The sequence below is a fragment of the Callionymus lyra genome, chromosome 19 (genome assembly GCF_982586985.1).
Source record: "Callionymus lyra chromosome 19, fCalLyr1.hap1.1, whole genome shotgun sequence".
NCBI lineage: Eukaryota > Metazoa > Chordata > Actinopteri > Syngnathiformes > Callionymidae > Callionymus > Callionymus lyra.
In genome coordinates, this window is record NC_141836.1 from 1,231,959 (window position 1) to 1,249,463 (window position 17,505).

A 17,505-nucleotide genomic window follows, 5' to 3' on the forward strand; every position below is an offset into this window, starting at 1 on the left:
CAGTTGACGGTGATCAACTGAAACACAAACTAAGCCATTAAATAGAATAGAATTGATATTAAATCTATTAATGGATGTAAATATTCGTAGATACACTTGATGTTTCTATTAAAATATGATCAAAACTCAGTATATAAAAGCTCAAAACAACAAGCTAGTTTGATGACCAAGAGAAACTTGGTATTCATTGATATTTTAAACATCCAACATATATATTCAACCACTCTTACAGCACCGCCAGGCAAACGTGTGTAAACGAGAGTAAAAAGGCGTCAATTGTGAGACAATCTTCTTCCACAGGCAGGAAATGCGAGGCTCAGACACAGAGCCGCTCACACATGTACACGGCCGCCCCAGATTTTTTTAACGGCCAAATCCAATTTGTTAGGGCCCTTCTACGACTCACTTACGGAGCCGTGGTCAATGTAAATCACATTTCCATGATTGGACATCCCATTATCCCCTCGGTCCAGGCCGGCGAGGCGGGAGCGAGCCGGGCTGAGACGGCGCTCGGGACAGACTGCGGCTCCAGCGAGTCCGTCGCCTCTCAAAGGGTAAAAGCCTGACATATTAGTCATAAGTGTTCTTTAAATTCATTACAATCTTAACACGCCGGCGGCACAAGTGTCAGGGGGAGGAGCAGGCGTTCGTAAACCAGGTTACTGGATCCATTTAAAGCCTCGCAGTCGCTGTGTTGTCTGCGCGTCACACGCCCAACCAAAAACATCCTCTTCCTGTAATGAAGCTGCGAACGCTGATGATGATGCAGCCGGAGCGCGATCAATATATTCTACATCTGTCATATCACGGCCCTGCTGATCTCTAAATCATAGACATCGATACGTGTCGGAGAGAATCACTCTCGTGATCATTATTCTGGGAGAGAAATCCTGTGTGACTCTCAGAACATGTTAACACTTCACATCTAAACATCTCTGTAGATGTTTCACGTCCAGGATGAAGTGTCATAATTGACGAGCGTCATCAGGAATGAATGTTCATTCTCTAGTGTTTCATGTTACGAGACGAGAGATGAACAGGAATTACACATCATCGTTTCCTTTTGGTTTTACAGCCATTTGAACAGTTTATAGATCGTCTTTCCTAAAGACTTCATGTCACATATATGTAAACATTGAGGTTATGATGGATTTTTTTCCCATTTCTAAAAGAATATCCAATGAAATCGAGTGTGTTCACGATGGAAACAAACGTTTGTAGCTGCTGTGACGATGTAGTGACACGACAAAGTCAAAGTGACCACGATCGTTGACGATTCAACTTTCCATCGCATCAGCGGAGATCACTTTGAAAATCCAGCTTTGACTCAGACGTTCAATATCAAGTCGAGACGGATTCTCAGAGTTGGCAACGCAGAGAAACACCAAAGCAAAATGTCATATAGTAAGTAATTAATTAATTTGTATTTATATAGAGCTTTTCCAGACCAGGGTCACAAAGCGCTTAAACAATCAAACAATACTCAATAAAGTATATACTTTAAAGGTCAAGTTAACACTGAGAAAAACACAGGAGTTCCAGAATATCAAGAAAAAGCCTGAACAAATAAAAATGTCTTCAGATGTTTCTTGAAGGAGTCAGTAGATCATCAAACACAGATGTTTCTTGAAGGAGTCAGTAGATCATCAAACACAGAGATGGTTCCAAAGCTTAGGAGCTCTGGTAACAACCCTAACTCTAACCATTTTTCTAAAGAGGAACAAAATGCATTATGAAAACTAAAACTTGTTTTAAAGTTTACATTTGAACACAGTTATGAAGGTATTTTTGCTCTTTATTAATGAATAAAAACATATTTTCAATCAAAAACGATGTTGCTTCTATCAAATATATTTTCAATGAAAAGAAAAAAGTGAAGCTACTTTTATTTTATTCCACTTTCTTTTTGCCTGAAAATATATTTTGTAATAGAATCAACCTTATTTTTAATTGAAGCTTGAACACTAATGACGGTCTTTGATAAACTCGAAGTCTTCTGACCTTTTCCTCACGATGCTGTAGTGCAGCTCGTCCTCCTGCTTGATGTGATCCGTGTTCCTCTCGCTGCCCTCGCTGTCGTCGCTGCTGAAGATGGAGGCCAGCTCCTTCTTGGGCACTCGGTTCGGAGGCAGAGGGATGGTTCGCTTCTCCGCCAGTCGCCCGCGGTTCTGAGGACCAGAGACGATTCAGTTCACGGATTCATATCCAAGAAAAACAACATTAATCCGGTGAGTTTGTTACAAAAGCAACTTTTCTAGTTCATGGAGTCGTTGGTAGTTTGTGCTGCAGCCACACACCAGGGCCTCGGGGAAGCTGCGTGACCTTTAATGCGACCTGAAGAGGTCAGTGCAGATTAGCATGGTGCTATCTCAGAGAAGAGTGATGAGTGGAGAGGGGGAGGCGAGGGGGGAGGAGGAGAGGATGTGAGAGGAAGTGCAGGAATAAAAGAATGATTCGAGTCGAACATGAGAGAGAAAGTTCCACAGAAGGAACTTGTGTCCGGTGTGGGAGAGAGAGCGGACTTGCATTTAGAACTAGGTCTTCCTGGCGCTTGTGTGTGCCTCCATCTCGACTCCCTCACGCCTGCGAGCCCTGAAGCCATCCTTCACCGCACGCCAGCCCGGCCGCCCCCCCGCCCCTCTCGCTTCTTACTTCCTTCGTTTGCTTCCATCCCGAGAGGCAGCGTGAGTGGCAGGCGAGGGTAGGAGGAGGGATTTGGGGGCTACTAGCCAAGAGGCAAACAGGTGCAGCCCCTCTGGAGTCTCTCAAATGGCAGACATTAAACAGAGTTGGGGTGGGGGGGCTGAAGGAGATAAAAACATCCCCCAGGATGAGCCGGCCCGAGCTATTGCTCATTTCTCTCTTTCTTCGAGCCTACACAACATTTTTGGATTTCCTCCCACGTTACTTCGCTCCCGTCACAGCTCTTGACAAGTTCTGCCGCGGTCGTCGACGACGACGACGGCGGCTCCGGAGCGAACGCGACCCGAGGAGGTCCGACCCGGACCGGATCGGTGATTAGAGGAGAACCAGGGTTCTTACATTTGCTGCCACCGTCACATCTGTCAGAAACATCTGGTGAATAGAAGTCTGCTTTAATGACTCACTATTGCCCTCTTCTCGACATGTGACACACACACAGCTACACACAGCTACACACACACACACACAGCTACACATCGACTCACACACACACACAGCTACACACCGACACACACACCTGTTCCCAAGTCCAGTTCATGTTGGTCATTAGAAAAAAAGTGTGTCAAGCAGATTTACGGCGGCGGCCTGTGAGTATTCCTGCAGCCACCCACATGGCCGTCACACACCCCGGCCCCCCGTCCTGCCCCCCATCCATCCACCCCCCCACCCCCCTCTCTTAAGCCCCCCATCCTTTCTTCGGCGGCACTGACGCAGAACTAGGGGTGAATTCCCACTGCTTCCGGCAACACTTCCGCAGTACGAGGGCGGACTCTCCGCAACAAAACACACGCCAGGCGGCCCACATAGCAGCTTTAAAGGGACGCACAAACACACACTCGTACACACACACAAGTGTAAGTGTTGATGTGTGTATGCGAGGCGACCGTGCTGTGTGTGGTCAGACTCCTTTGAGCCGTGGAAAAAGTCTCTCATAAAAGACCCGAGACCCCCCCGCCCCCCGAACCCGCCGCCAGCAGACGACGCCAAGAACTTTATCTGAGCCGCACATCAACACATTAACACGCACACACACACTTATCACACGACACACACACACCAGCAGCCATTGAGCCACACACGTGTGACACTTGAAGCTGCATCGACTTTATAAAGTATATTTAAGTGTTTGGTGATTGTTTAGTAGATGATTATTATCGTTCTCTACACAACGTCAACTATTATTAAAACCACTGATTTAAAGATAAAACACGTGTTAGATTCGTTTGTAGAAAGATTTAAAAGTTTTTGTTTTTAAATATCTCACTTTGTCTTGATTTTTCTTTGACTTTTCCTCTGAATCTTCATTAACATGTTGACACTGATCTGTTGCTCATGTTCACACTGACGTGTTTATGTCACTAAACATTCATCGTTATATTTTCACTTAATCTAATCTAATATAATCACATCAACACAGTTCAACAATCAGATCTTAAAGTTCTAACACAATTAATCCTGTCTCGTGACACTAGACTGTTAAAAGTCTGTCCTTTCTCCTCAGCCCTGGCTTGCTGGGACGAGAGGACATGAACCTGGATTTGATGTTGAAGATGTTGTGAAATATTTCTCCTGCTTTCTCTCGGTGACAAAACACCTCCTGAACTTAAAAAGTGTTGTTTTTTAAAAAAGAAAATGTGTTTTTTTTCTTTTTTTTAGTTATTTCCTGAAATTTACTGCTGGCTCCAACCAGAGCGAGCAACACACAAACTCCGCCACACATGCAGAGACTCACACACAAACTCCGCCACACATGCAGAGACTCACACACAAACTCCGCCACACATGCAGAGACTCACACACAAACTCCGCCACACATGCAGAGACTCACACACAAACTCCGCCACACATGCAGAGACTCACACACAAACTCCGCCACACATGCAGAGACTCACACACAAACTCCGCCACACATGCAGAGACTCACACACAAACTCCGCCACACATGCAGAGACTCACACACAAACTCCGCCACACATGCAGAGACTCACACACACACACACAAACTCCGCCACACATGCAGAGACTCACACACACACACACAAACTCCGCCACACATGCAGAGACTCACACACAAACACACAAACTCCGCCACACATGCAGAGACTCACACACACACACACAAACTCCGCCACACATGCAGAGACTCACACACAAACACACAAACTCCGCCACACATGCAGAGACTCACACACAAACTCCGCCACACATGCAGAGACTCACACACAAACTCCGCCACACATGCAGAGACTCACACACAAACTCCGCCACACATGCAGAGACTCACACACAAACTCCGCCACACATGCAGAGACTCACACACAAACTCCGCCACACATGCAGAGACTCACACACAAACTCCGCCACACATGCAGAGACTCACACACAAACTCCGCCACACATGCAGAGACTCACACACACACACACAAACTCCGCCACACATGCAGAGACTCACACACACACACACAAACTCCGCCACACATGCAGAGACTCACACACAAACACACAAACTCCGCCACACATGCAGAGACTCACACACACACACACAAACTCCGCCACACATGCAGAGACTCACACACAAACACACAAACTCCGCCACACATGCAGAGACTCGCACACACACACACAAACTCCGCCACACATGCAGAGACTCACACACAAACACACAAACTCCGCCACACATGCAGAGACTCACACACACACACAAACTCCGCCACACATGCAGAGACTCACACACAAACACACAAACTCCGCCACACATGCAGAGACTCACACACACACACACACAAACTCCGCCACACATGCAGAGACTCACACACAAACACACAAACTCCGCCACACATGCAGAGACTCACACACAAACACACAAACTCCGCCACACATGCAGAGACTCACACACAAACACACAAACTCCGCCACACATGCAGAGACTCACACACACACACACAAACTCCGCCACTCATGCAGAGACTCACACACACACACACACAAACTCCGCCACACATGCAGAGACTCACACACAAACACACAAACTCCGCCACACATGCAGAGACTCACACACAAACACACAAACTCCGCCACACATGCAGAGACTCACACACACACACACAAACTCCGCCACACATGCAGAGACTCACACACACACACAAACTCCGCCACACATGCAGAGACTCACACACACAAACACACAAACTCCGCCACACATGCAGAGACTCACAAACAAACACACAAACTCCGCCACACATGCAGAGACTCACACACACACACACACAAACTCCGCCACACATGCAGAGACTCACACACAAACACACAAACTCCGCCACACATGCAGAGACTCACACACACACACACAAACTCCGCCACACATGCAGAGACTCACACAAAAACACACAAACTCCGCCACACATGCAGAGACTCACACACAAACACACAAACTCCGCCACACATGCAGAGACTCACACACAAACACACAAACTCCGCCACACATGCAGAGACTCACACACACACACAAACTCCGCCACACATGCAGAGACTCACACACACACACAAACTCCACCACACAAAACTCCGCCACACATGCAGAGACTCACACACAAACACACAAACTCCGCCACACATGCAGAGACTCACACACAAACACACAAACTCCGCCACACATGCAGAGACTCACACACACACACAAACTCCGCCACACATGCAGAGACTCACACACACACACAAACTCCACCACACAAAACTCCGCCACACATGCAGAGACTCACACACAAACACACAAACTCCGCCACACATGCAGAGACTCACACACAAACACACAAACTCCGCCACACATGCAGAGACTCACACACAAACACACAAACTCCGCCACACATGCAGAGACTCACACACACACAAACTCCGCCACACATGCAGAGACTCACACACACACACACAAACTCCGCCACACATGCAGAGACTCACACACAAACACACAAACTCCGCCACACATGCAGAGACTCACACACACACACACAAACTCCGCCACACATGCAGAGACTCACACACACACACACACAAACTCCGCCACACATGCAGAGACTCACACACAAACACACAAACTCCGCCACACATGCAGAGACTCACACACACACACGCACAGCAGTAGTCGCCCGTGACATTCCTGCAGCTGCGGCGCTCGCTCCCCCTCACACGCGCCCCCCCAGCCTTCTCCCCGGGGGACGCACGCCTAATGAGTCACGCGCCTGTCTGCCGTTACCACGCGGTGTGTGTGTGTGTGTGTGTGTGTGTGTGTGTGTGTGTGTGTGTGTGTGTGTGTGTGTGTGTGTGTGTGTGTGTGTGTGTGTGTGTGTGTGTGTGTGTGTGTGTGTGTGTGTGTGTGTGTGTGTGGAATGGCGGGCTGACTTGGCGCGAGGATGTGGGGGGAGGAAAGGGGGAGTAAAGGGGGAGGAAAGGGGGAGTAAAGGGGGAGGAAAGGGGGATGAGGAGCAGGGAAGGCGAAAACGCTTGATAAATGACAGAAGTATGCGAGCGTCGTCGCCATCATCGTCTCCAGCAACACGAACATAAAGTTCAGCAAATAAACCTTCGAATCAAATGTGAATTTCTGTTAAAAACTGTCCAAACATGTTTCAGGTGCTTTTCTTCAGGTTTGATCTTTAACTCATTATAACCTGATCAACCTAAAGTATAACTACTCAGTGTTTCTAATGATATTTACTATTTCAGAGGAGAAGGTGTGAGACATGAAGACTTGACCTCTCAACTCAAAGTAGCTTGTATGCTATTATTCTACTGACTCAACAGTTGTTTTCTTTTACACGAATATATATTTAGTATTTGAACAGAGTGAGCATGAACGCATCTCAGTTTCTTGTAAAACAATATTGAATCATTTGAATATCACAATACTTTTAACACAACATCGTATCAAGATTCAACCAATTTTAAATTCACGGCAAAATATTCACAGCATTGTTTCGATTAAACTTCCTCTAGATGGCAGCAGTCGTTACGTCCTCAACAGTTAAGGAAGAATGATGACTGAGGACGAGAGGATACAGTGAGTCCAGCAGCTTTTAAAGCTGATGTTTGGACATAGAATAAAGCTTTTCTATTTCTATATTTCTATATTTTGGTTTGAAAACAAATGAAAGTACTTACGACTTCAAGAGTCATGTGGTCTGTAAATACTACAACACCAGAGTCAAGTACTGGACAATACTACACATATATACTTGTTACTACACTATCACAACACCAGAGTCAAGTACTGGACAATACTACACATATATACTTGTTACTATACTATCACAACACCAGAGTCAAGTATTGGACAATACTACACATATATACTTGTTACTACACTATCATGACACCAGAGTCAAGTATTGGACAATACTACACATATATACTTGTTACTACACTATCACAACACCAGAGTCAAGTACTGGACAATACTACACATATATACTTGTTACTACACTATCACAACACCAGAGTCAAGTACTGCACAATACTACTCACATATATACTTGTTACTACACTATCACAACACCAGAGTCAAGTACTGGACAATACTACACATATATACTTGTTACTACACTATCATAACACCAGAGTCAAGTACTGGACAATACTACACATATATACTTGTTACTACACTATCACAACACCAGAGTCAAGTACTGCACAATACTACACATATATACTTGTTACTACACTATCATAACACCAGAGTCAAGTACTGGACAATACTACACATATATACTTGTTACTACACTATCATAACACCAGAGTCAAGTACTGGACAATACTACACATATATACTTGTTACTACACTATCACAACACCAGAGTCAAGTACTGGACAATACTACACATTTATACTTGTTACTACACTATAACAACACCAGAGTCAAGTACTGGACAATACTACACATATATCTTTGTTACTATAGTATCACTATAAATCATATGGTTGACCTAGTATTATACACATAATATCAAAAATTGAAAATATATATTTTTTGAACAGCAAACTACAAAATATTTTGTCAAATATATTAATTAGCTTATCAGAAAGTATGACATTTGTAAAAGTATACAGTAAGTATACAGTATTTTTTGTTATGTGTTACTAATTGAAAGATGAATCTTTGATAACATCAGATATTATCAATATATAGATATTAATGCTAAAAGTAAGAAGGAAACATCTTTGAAGAGGAAAACAGTGAGAACACCGAGGGGCAAAGAGACATGCGACCCAGACCCCGCCTCTCCACACACACACACACACACACACACACTCACACACACACACACTCACACACACACACACACACACACACGCACACACACGCACACACACACACTCGCCCCCACGCACTGAGCGAGCGGGCAGTTGCAGTCCAGTGGAGCGGCACAGGGCGACGGGAAGCGAAGGGGGGAGGCTTGGAGGAGGAGGGGGAGCGAAGCGAGTGTTAGAGGCGGCAGGGGGGCGAGGGGGAGGCGAGGGGGAGGCGAGGGAGGAGGCGGGGGGCGCCGGGGCGGCACTGGAAGGTCAGTAGCGGCGCAATCAAGCGTGTCAGCGTGCCTCACTCTCCCCTCGCCTCCCCCTCGCCTCCCCCTCGCCCCCCCCTCTGTTTGGATTGAACCACAGAGAGACCACAGGGGGGGAGCTGGACTCTGACGACAGGTAACACATCTCAGCAGACGCTCGAGCCTCGTCGTCTCAACGTGATGTTTCTTCCGTTTTTAGTCTCGTTTAACATTTATTCTGAGCTTCAGCTTCCTTGTTATCAAGGAGCCTCAACTGAAAGTTAAAGTAATATATGTCAACAAAACAGACTTTATGATGAGAACACTCGTGATACAAAGGTTATAAAGCAGTAATAGAATATAATATAAATGAATGTTTAGAACCACTAATGTGGTCTAGAGACTGATTAAAGCCAAACAAGGTCTCGACAACTTTCACGAACAAAACACGTTCGTCAGCATCAGGTCACGAAGAAGCCGATAGTTCATAACAAACCAACAAACATGAAGAATATGACCATCAAAAATATAATAGATTGATTTGAAATTCTAATTGAAAACAACAGAAAACAAAAAGTTCCACAGGCTTCTAAATCATTGGCTATTCTGTTACCATAGCAACGTGGCAAAGTTAGCTCTGACAGACAAACATCACGGCAGGTGTGGATTCATTCAGACCCGCGTTAGAAGTCGATCACACAAGAGCAGGAACGAACACAGAGTATGATTTAAACATTAAATCTTTCATTTCTCTGTGTTTGATCCTTCAACACGTCACATGTTTCTCTTCATGATCTTTCATCCATCCATGGACGGGCCACACCTGACACAGGATCCAAGGACCTTCAACTGAAGCGTCCAAACACCTGTAGGTCACGTGACGCGCGGCGCCGGAGGACGCCGGCACACCTTGGCGGCGGATCATTAGCGATCAATCCGCTTTAATTGCAGAGCGAGAAGATCAACGGCGACGTGCCGCCGGTGACGACGATTCACTTCAGACGGTACCGACCCGTCGCTCACGTGCTGACGCCACACATTCTGTGAGAGCGGCAGGTGAAGCGTCTTCTCGCCAGCTGCACTTCTTTCTTTTTTTTACCATCACTTTTGCCCGACGCCTGTAGCCAAACAAGATCACTCAAAGTTCAGCCGTCAAACTTTCAAAATATATGTCTGCATGAGGCAGTTTGTGTCAGTAGCCTGGATCCCAGTGTGTGTGTGTGAGTGTGTGTGTGTGTGAGTGTGTGTGTGTGTGTGTGTGTGAGAGAGAGAGAGGGGGTGGTACCGAGTTCTGGCCGCCTCGAGGGAAGTCAGAGGAGACGCCAGTAGAGGCCGAGCAAGTCCTGTTACCTTCCCTCCTCCAGCTCACCCTCACTGCTTCACGCGTGTGTGTGAGTGCGTGTCGGGTTGTGTGTGTGTGTGTGTGTGTGTGTGAGTGTGTGTCGGGTTGTGCGTGCGTGTGTGTGTAGAAGCGTCACAGTGGTATTCACTTGGCGGTTGAGGCTTCGACACCAGACGCAGGAGAGTCAAGAAGAAGGAGGGAGCCGAGGCTAGAACAACAACCTCAAGGCTCTCATATCCCTGCTTACGTCAATAAAGCTCAGCGCCGTCACGGCCGCTATTGAAGTCGAAGCGAACAAGCTGCAACAAGCCAAGAGTCAATCACACAAACATGCTGCGATGCAAGCGTCCGTTACTGCGGCCCGGCTCGGACCAGGCGCTGATCCCGTGGGTGCCTGGACCTCAATGTCAAGCGCTAATATTTTCCAGTGCATGTTCGCGACGCTTCTCTCACTCCTGCTTCAAGGCGAGATGTTTGCTTCCATTTGTTTAGTTTACATTAGTTTCCGTCGAGACAGAAGTTTTTCCAGAGAAAACTAGTGGACGGGTCAGGGTCAGCGTTCCTGCCCAATCCACCAGACAAAGGTCAAGTGTTCCGTCCCTAGAATCTGATCCACGACTGAGTCGACCCTGGAGCTGTCGACATGTCTGGTGGTTCTTCAGGAAACTACTGGTCAAACTTTACGTGAACTTGATCAATTATCAGGTTCAAATGTTGACTTGTTTGGATCAGAGGTCACGACCTCGGACTGGTTATATTCACGGACCGACCTTCAGATAAAAAAAGTTTAAATAAATCCTATAGTTTGTGTTTCACTCATTCATTGTTTTAACAAACCGAACTGAAACCACCACCTTGAGTCACAGGCTCATGTTAAGTCATCAGTAGAACCAATAATAATGATCAGTTCTCTCTGTGCATCACAGCTGCTGACCTGCGATCGAACATCATCTCAGCGTCGCCTTGTTTACGTTTCAACAGATCAGGACGAGCGTCTAAGCTTTCAAGTAATTCCATTTGGCCGAACCCCAACGTAAAGATCTTCTTTCTCCGCTGTCGCCAGGTTAACCTGTATCACTCAAACACCTCCGGCTTACGCCGGCGCCGGCCCCTCGTGCCGCACACACCCATGACGGACGCCTCGCCCAGTCGCCCCGTAAGCCTCTTACAACCTTCCCTCAAGATTAGGGCTCGCGAGCGACAACAGATGCGCTCCGTGGCGATAAAACACACACACTCGTGACCCCGTGCACCTGTGTGAACACATTTGGCGAGCGCACGTACGCGCTCGCAGGCGTGATGCTGTAATTACGGCACACCTGCGAGGCCCCGGGGTTTGGCAGCGGGCCCCCGGCCGAGCCCCGCGGGGGAGGGAGTGGGCGAGTTCATCCGTCAGGTGAGGAAGCCGACGAAACGGAAGACTCTGACTAACCACGCGTGACGTGGCCACGGCGGACATCCATGTCTGAGCACAAAAGGCTGCTTGATGGACGGCGCCCGGCGAGAGGCCGGGAAACGGATTTGATATTCACGCTGAGAAAAATTATCGTCAAAGTTGACACGTGTGCCTGTGGGGTCGTCACGTCAAGGTCAGACAGGATCGTACGACACGTAGGGAAAACGAAGCAGCATTCAAACGCTAGAACACGTGGATAACGTGTCAAATTCAGTTTGATGAACCGGGTTTGTACGGTTCTAGTACAGATATTTGCATCAATGTGCATTAAAACACTAACAGTTTTGAATAAATTGCTATATTTATGAGATGTTCTTCAGGTCAATGAATCCTTGTGGTGCTGCTCTGTTGTTAGCATGTGGCTAACGTAGCTTCATTCAACCAAACAGGAAGTGCAGGATGATAATGTGTCGAACCGTGTCGTCGTAAACCTCGTAAACATCGTGTCGTCGTTTAACTCAGAGTTCAGGGAGGAGATGAAAACTCACCACTGGAGACGATATCCGACAGCCGGGACAGTCGCAGATGGGAGGATGCACCTGTAAGATTCCTTTGGACATGAGAGTCTTCAGACTTTTCCCTGCAACCAAAAGAAAAGAAGTTCCGTCAGTTTGTTGTTTCATCTCCAGACCACGTGGAGACAAAGTCAACAGAACTCGGTGACTCTGTGTGTGCGTGTGCGTGTCTGTGTGTGTGTGTGTGTGGACGTGTGTGTGTGTGTGTGTGTGTGTGGACGTCCTCGACTCTGACTGGAGCCTGATGTCGTCCGTCTGCACCCATCACTTTAAAATACTATTTGGATGCATTTTCTTGTCCTGGGGGGCGACACACACAGACAGACACACAGACACACACACACACACACACACACAGACACACACACACAAACACACACGCACACACACACACCCCTGACACGTCTCCTCTGACTCACTGACCTTGAATGTGTGAATTGAGAGGTAAACACCACAACAAACAACACAAAAACAACATCTTGTTTGACACTAGTCTAGAGTTAAATATTGACATTAAATAATCACGTTAAAAACACATGATGGTCCGAATTTAAAGATTAAAATAAAGAGTATCTTGTGACCAAAAACGCACTTAAATCATAAAAATCATTGAACAGGTGATGATCAAGATTGAGATCAGATGTTTAATAATAATGTCTATATTTTCTTGTTATTTTCTAACAGCCTCGTCATTAATGGTCTTCAAATTATTTCCTCACTTTATAAAAGTGTGAAAACAAAGAGTTGTCATCAAGAGCAACAACGTCCATGAGTTCTTCACACCAATCCTCGTCCGTTTGTATCAACATCCTTGTCACACTAAACAACATTCAGTTAAAAGTACACATTAAACGCACATCCAGCCTCAAACTGACTCTGCTCACAGAGAAAAGTTCTACTCGTCACGAGGTTCTAAAGCATCAACACCTCAGACGTCCAGCAACAAAGTGAAGCTTCAAACAAAAACAAATTAAAAACAAACTTCGTGACGCCATTAACGTCACAGACTCGCTGCGTAAAAGTGTCCAAAGTTCCCCATCCATCTCGTCCTTATCATCCAAACATGTCGTCCCTTCGGTTCCGGTCCATTTCTAACATCACGGTAGATTCGTGTCAGTCAAACGTCTTTCCTGACGCAGAACCCGCTTCTCGTCGAAGCCCGGTTCGGTCCACTGAGGGTCTTACCTTTGTGTCGTATACTCCGCTTCCAGTCCTTGGCGGTCTCTCTGCCGCTGACGAACTGGAACTCGTTGGGTGTGAGCCACTCGCCCTGGTACTTGATGGACGGACCTTTACTTCCCTGACACAGTTTGTTGATGTAGAGCAGAGCCTTGTTCTCGCCGCACTCCACCTCGATGCACGGCTCCCCGCCGTCGAAGAAGGGCTGGAAGTCCGGGATGGAGGAGAAGCGCTCGAGCAGGAGGTCGTCCTGGTGCTGGAGGTGCTGGTGCTGCAGAGGGTCGTGGAGCCCCAGGTACGCGCGGTGATGGGCGAACATGTGCTCGTAGGGCGGCGGGTGCGGGGTCACCACGGGGATCGCGCTGGCATTTAAAGGGGCCAAGTATTCGGACGCGTTGAAGGCGGTCAGCGCCATGTCGTCTCCGTCCAGACGCTCCTTCTTGATGGCGGGCATGTTCGTGGAGCGCCGGTCGCAAGTGAGGAGGTCCTGTGCGCGCGCGGCTGAGCCAGACTTGGAGACGCGTCGCTCACGCAGAGCCCCTGTGTCGCCGGGAGACGGCGGTCTGCTGAAGTTGCCGGGTAGAATCCCATTCACAGGAGTGAGCAGCTCAGAGCTGCGGCGCGTCCACCTCCCACATCGAAGCACGTCCGTTAAGACCTGCTGAGCCCGGACGTGAGGAGACGACCTGTGGCGAGCATTACCTCAGGGTTCTGCGCCTTTCGGGAAATAAGAGCAGCTTCTTAAAATAGAAACACTTTCAAGCGTCAACTCTCTCGAGGGTTTGACTCGGAATATGACGCGCAACTTTGTTCAACGACGTTTTAATTGTTTGTCACGGAGAATAAAAATGAGAAAAACGAGCTTAAAACACAAGTTTCATGTTCCTTCTTTGTGTTCGGGACACGTTGGAGTTTGTTTGGAACATCCGTGTCGCTCGAGTCCCCCTGAAGTTCACAGACTCAGACCAAACAAGATCTGCGGCTCCAAGTCTTGGCCCATTTAAAGAGGAGCCTCGCGAGAGCCAGCAGCTCAGGGGGGCTCCGAGGGCCGACAGCAGCGACACCTATCAGCGACCAGTGTACTCACTAAAAACATAAATACAATAGTACTCGATACTGGTTACCAATAGATTACTCGCAACAATGTTTGAATCTAACGTCATTATGTAAGGAATTTAAAATGATGTTGCAGGTATCTTATGGTTATTTTATAACTGTATACATTCAACTGTGTATTTAAATAAAACAGATTCTTGACCAGACTTTTAGGTTTAACTCGTTAAAATAGCAACAAGTAAGAAGAAGTTAAAAATCTAATTTAATACGACAGTAGAAAGTGAAGCACCAACAAGAGCTGATGAAACCTAACTGTCTGGGAAATTGCCTGCTTTAGAGCTTGGCTCCAGCAAGGGTTTGACTGATGTCACTAATAGAAACAGTGTCTTTGAAATAGCCAGCAGATGTTATAGAGTTATATGTTAAACTGTAGGATATGAATGTTAAACTAGTATAAAAACACTGTAATACAGTGTCAAGGAAACTATAAACACACACTAACACACACCTAAACAAACACACACTAACAAACACACACCTTCACAAACACACACTAACAAACACATACACACACATCTTCACAAACACACATTAACAAACACCTAAACAAACACACACACACACACCTTCACAAACACACACTAACAAATACCTTCACAAACACACACTATCAAACACCTAAACAAACACAGACTAACAAACGCACACTAACAAACACACACACACACACATTCACAAACACACATCTTTTCAAACACACAAACACACACCTTCACAACACACACTAACAAACTAACACACGCACACCTTCACAAACACACACGAACAAACACACACACACCTTCACAAACACACACTCACAAACCAACAAAAAGACACATTAGCAAACACACAAACATGCACAACTGCATAAATACACATTAACAAATACCCACACTAACACACACACCAACGAACACACACACACCTTCACAAACACACACTAACAAACACATACACACCCTCACAAACACACGCACCAACAAAAAGACACATTAACAAACACACATGCACACCTGCATAAATACACACTAACAAACACAAAGGCACACCTGCATAAACACACACACTAGCACGCACTAACACACACGTACTACAACACGCGTGTATACAAAACAAAGTAAAGGCGTTGAATAAACGTTTCCTAGAGCAGCACACGCAGGTTTTCTCTTCACACATTCTCTCAACAGGAAATGTTCCCCTGAGCTCCCGGAGCTCACAAGCAGGACCACATCTGACCCCCATCAGTGGAGAACCACCCAGGTGGATCTACCACCAACACATGGAATAGCCATCCCGGCAGCAGAGGTGGGGTCCAGAGTGCCGTGTGTCAGGGGCCTATAAATCAGGCCAAACTGCCTCTGACACACACAGGAAGGAGGCTCGCCACACCGCAGGGCGGAAGCGGTGCACGGGAAGGCCAGAGACCACAGCCCGGCCAGAGACGGCAGCCAGAACCGAGCAGGCAAAACACACGGCAGACATTTACAAAAACACACGCCAGCGACCTCAACGATGACGGACTGGAGTTTGGCGAGCGTTCTTCTTGGAACAGAGAGCTTGTAATGTCTGAGGGGAATGTGGAATAAAACAGGTTGTGAATCATGAATAGACACTGACTTCACACTCGCAGCTGCAGGACCAGGAACCTGAGTCTAGTTCAGAGAACGGATCATAAGTCCTGCGCAGCAGATGCAAGTCGAGAAATCATGTCCAAATAATGTCAACTTGTTCAATAAACCTGAGCCAGTCAATCTTCATTTTGCACTTTTTCTTGACAACAGTCGGTTCATTACTTGGAGTCAGAAATAAAGTCAGAATTTGCTCAAAACCATAAACTACATTTTAATAATATATAGATCTTTAGAAGCCAATGTTTTCATCTCATTGACTTCAAGGGAAATAAGCATCAATCTGAACTATTTTTCAGATCATATGCTGTAAATATGACAAGAATCTGAAGTACTTTAGTGTCGTCTTCTAACTATTATATACTACTATTATATATATAAGATATTATACATCTATGATGGTAACAAATTCATGATATTCTCTGAGAAAAAGAGACGTGAAGCTCTGCAGGTCTCTTCAAATAAAGATCTGTTTATGTTTTATAACACATTCAACCAACTTAATATGAAATATGATGATGCAGTAAATATGACATTTTATCAAAATAAAGTATCAAATGAGTTAATACGCATCCAAATATTAGCAGATAAACATCCCTCACTTGAATAAAAACACACCTAGACCTGCACAAAAGATGAACTAAGAAGGTTTATTGAATTATAATAATCAAAGCAGAGATTAGAGCGGAAATAAATGACAACAACAACAAAAGACAAATATGTTATCGAAGAAAACTTTATATTTTCTCACTTTTAAAGATATAAGACTGCGATTGAAATGTATTTACCAGTCGTGGTGGAATAATTTCACAAATATTTTCCATTTAAATTCTATTAACCAAAAACCATTTACCATAAACATGGCACAAATGAGTTGCTGACATTTAAGATGACGTTTGCTCACCTGTTCTAGAAACTAGAGCGCAACATTACAGAAGAGAACTTTCTTGTCATTTAAATGTCTTGATGGAAACTGTGTTTATGAATACACACTCGGGGTGACACTGGTGGAAGAGCCCACATGAAACTCATGCAGGGACCACCCTGCCCA

At 46.0% G+C, this 17,505-nt stretch overlaps 1 protein-coding gene across 5 annotated transcripts in view; it reads right to left on the minus strand.

Annotated features, from left to right (window-relative positions):
- samd11 (sterile alpha motif domain containing 11) overlaps nucleotides 1-17,505 on the minus strand; it is an 85,962-nt gene that overhangs the window by 28,183 nt on the left and 40,274 nt on the right. For 3 of the 5 annotated variants that reach the window (XM_087781995.1, XM_087781997.1, XM_087781996.1), the window contains 2 exons: nucleotides 12,523-12,614; nucleotides 2,002-2,168 (listed from right to left, as the gene is read on the minus strand). In XM_087781995.1, coding sequence (XP_087638121.1) covers nucleotides 2,002-2,168; nucleotides 12,523-12,594 — 239 coding nt within the window. In that variant the 5' untranslated portion in view covers nucleotides 12,595-12,614. Of the gene's footprint in view, nucleotides 1-2,001; nucleotides 2,169-12,522; nucleotides 12,615-13,734; nucleotides 14,430-17,505 lie in introns of those variants that run through there. The other 2 variants (XM_087781993.1, XM_087781992.1) reach the window with 2 other exon arrangements.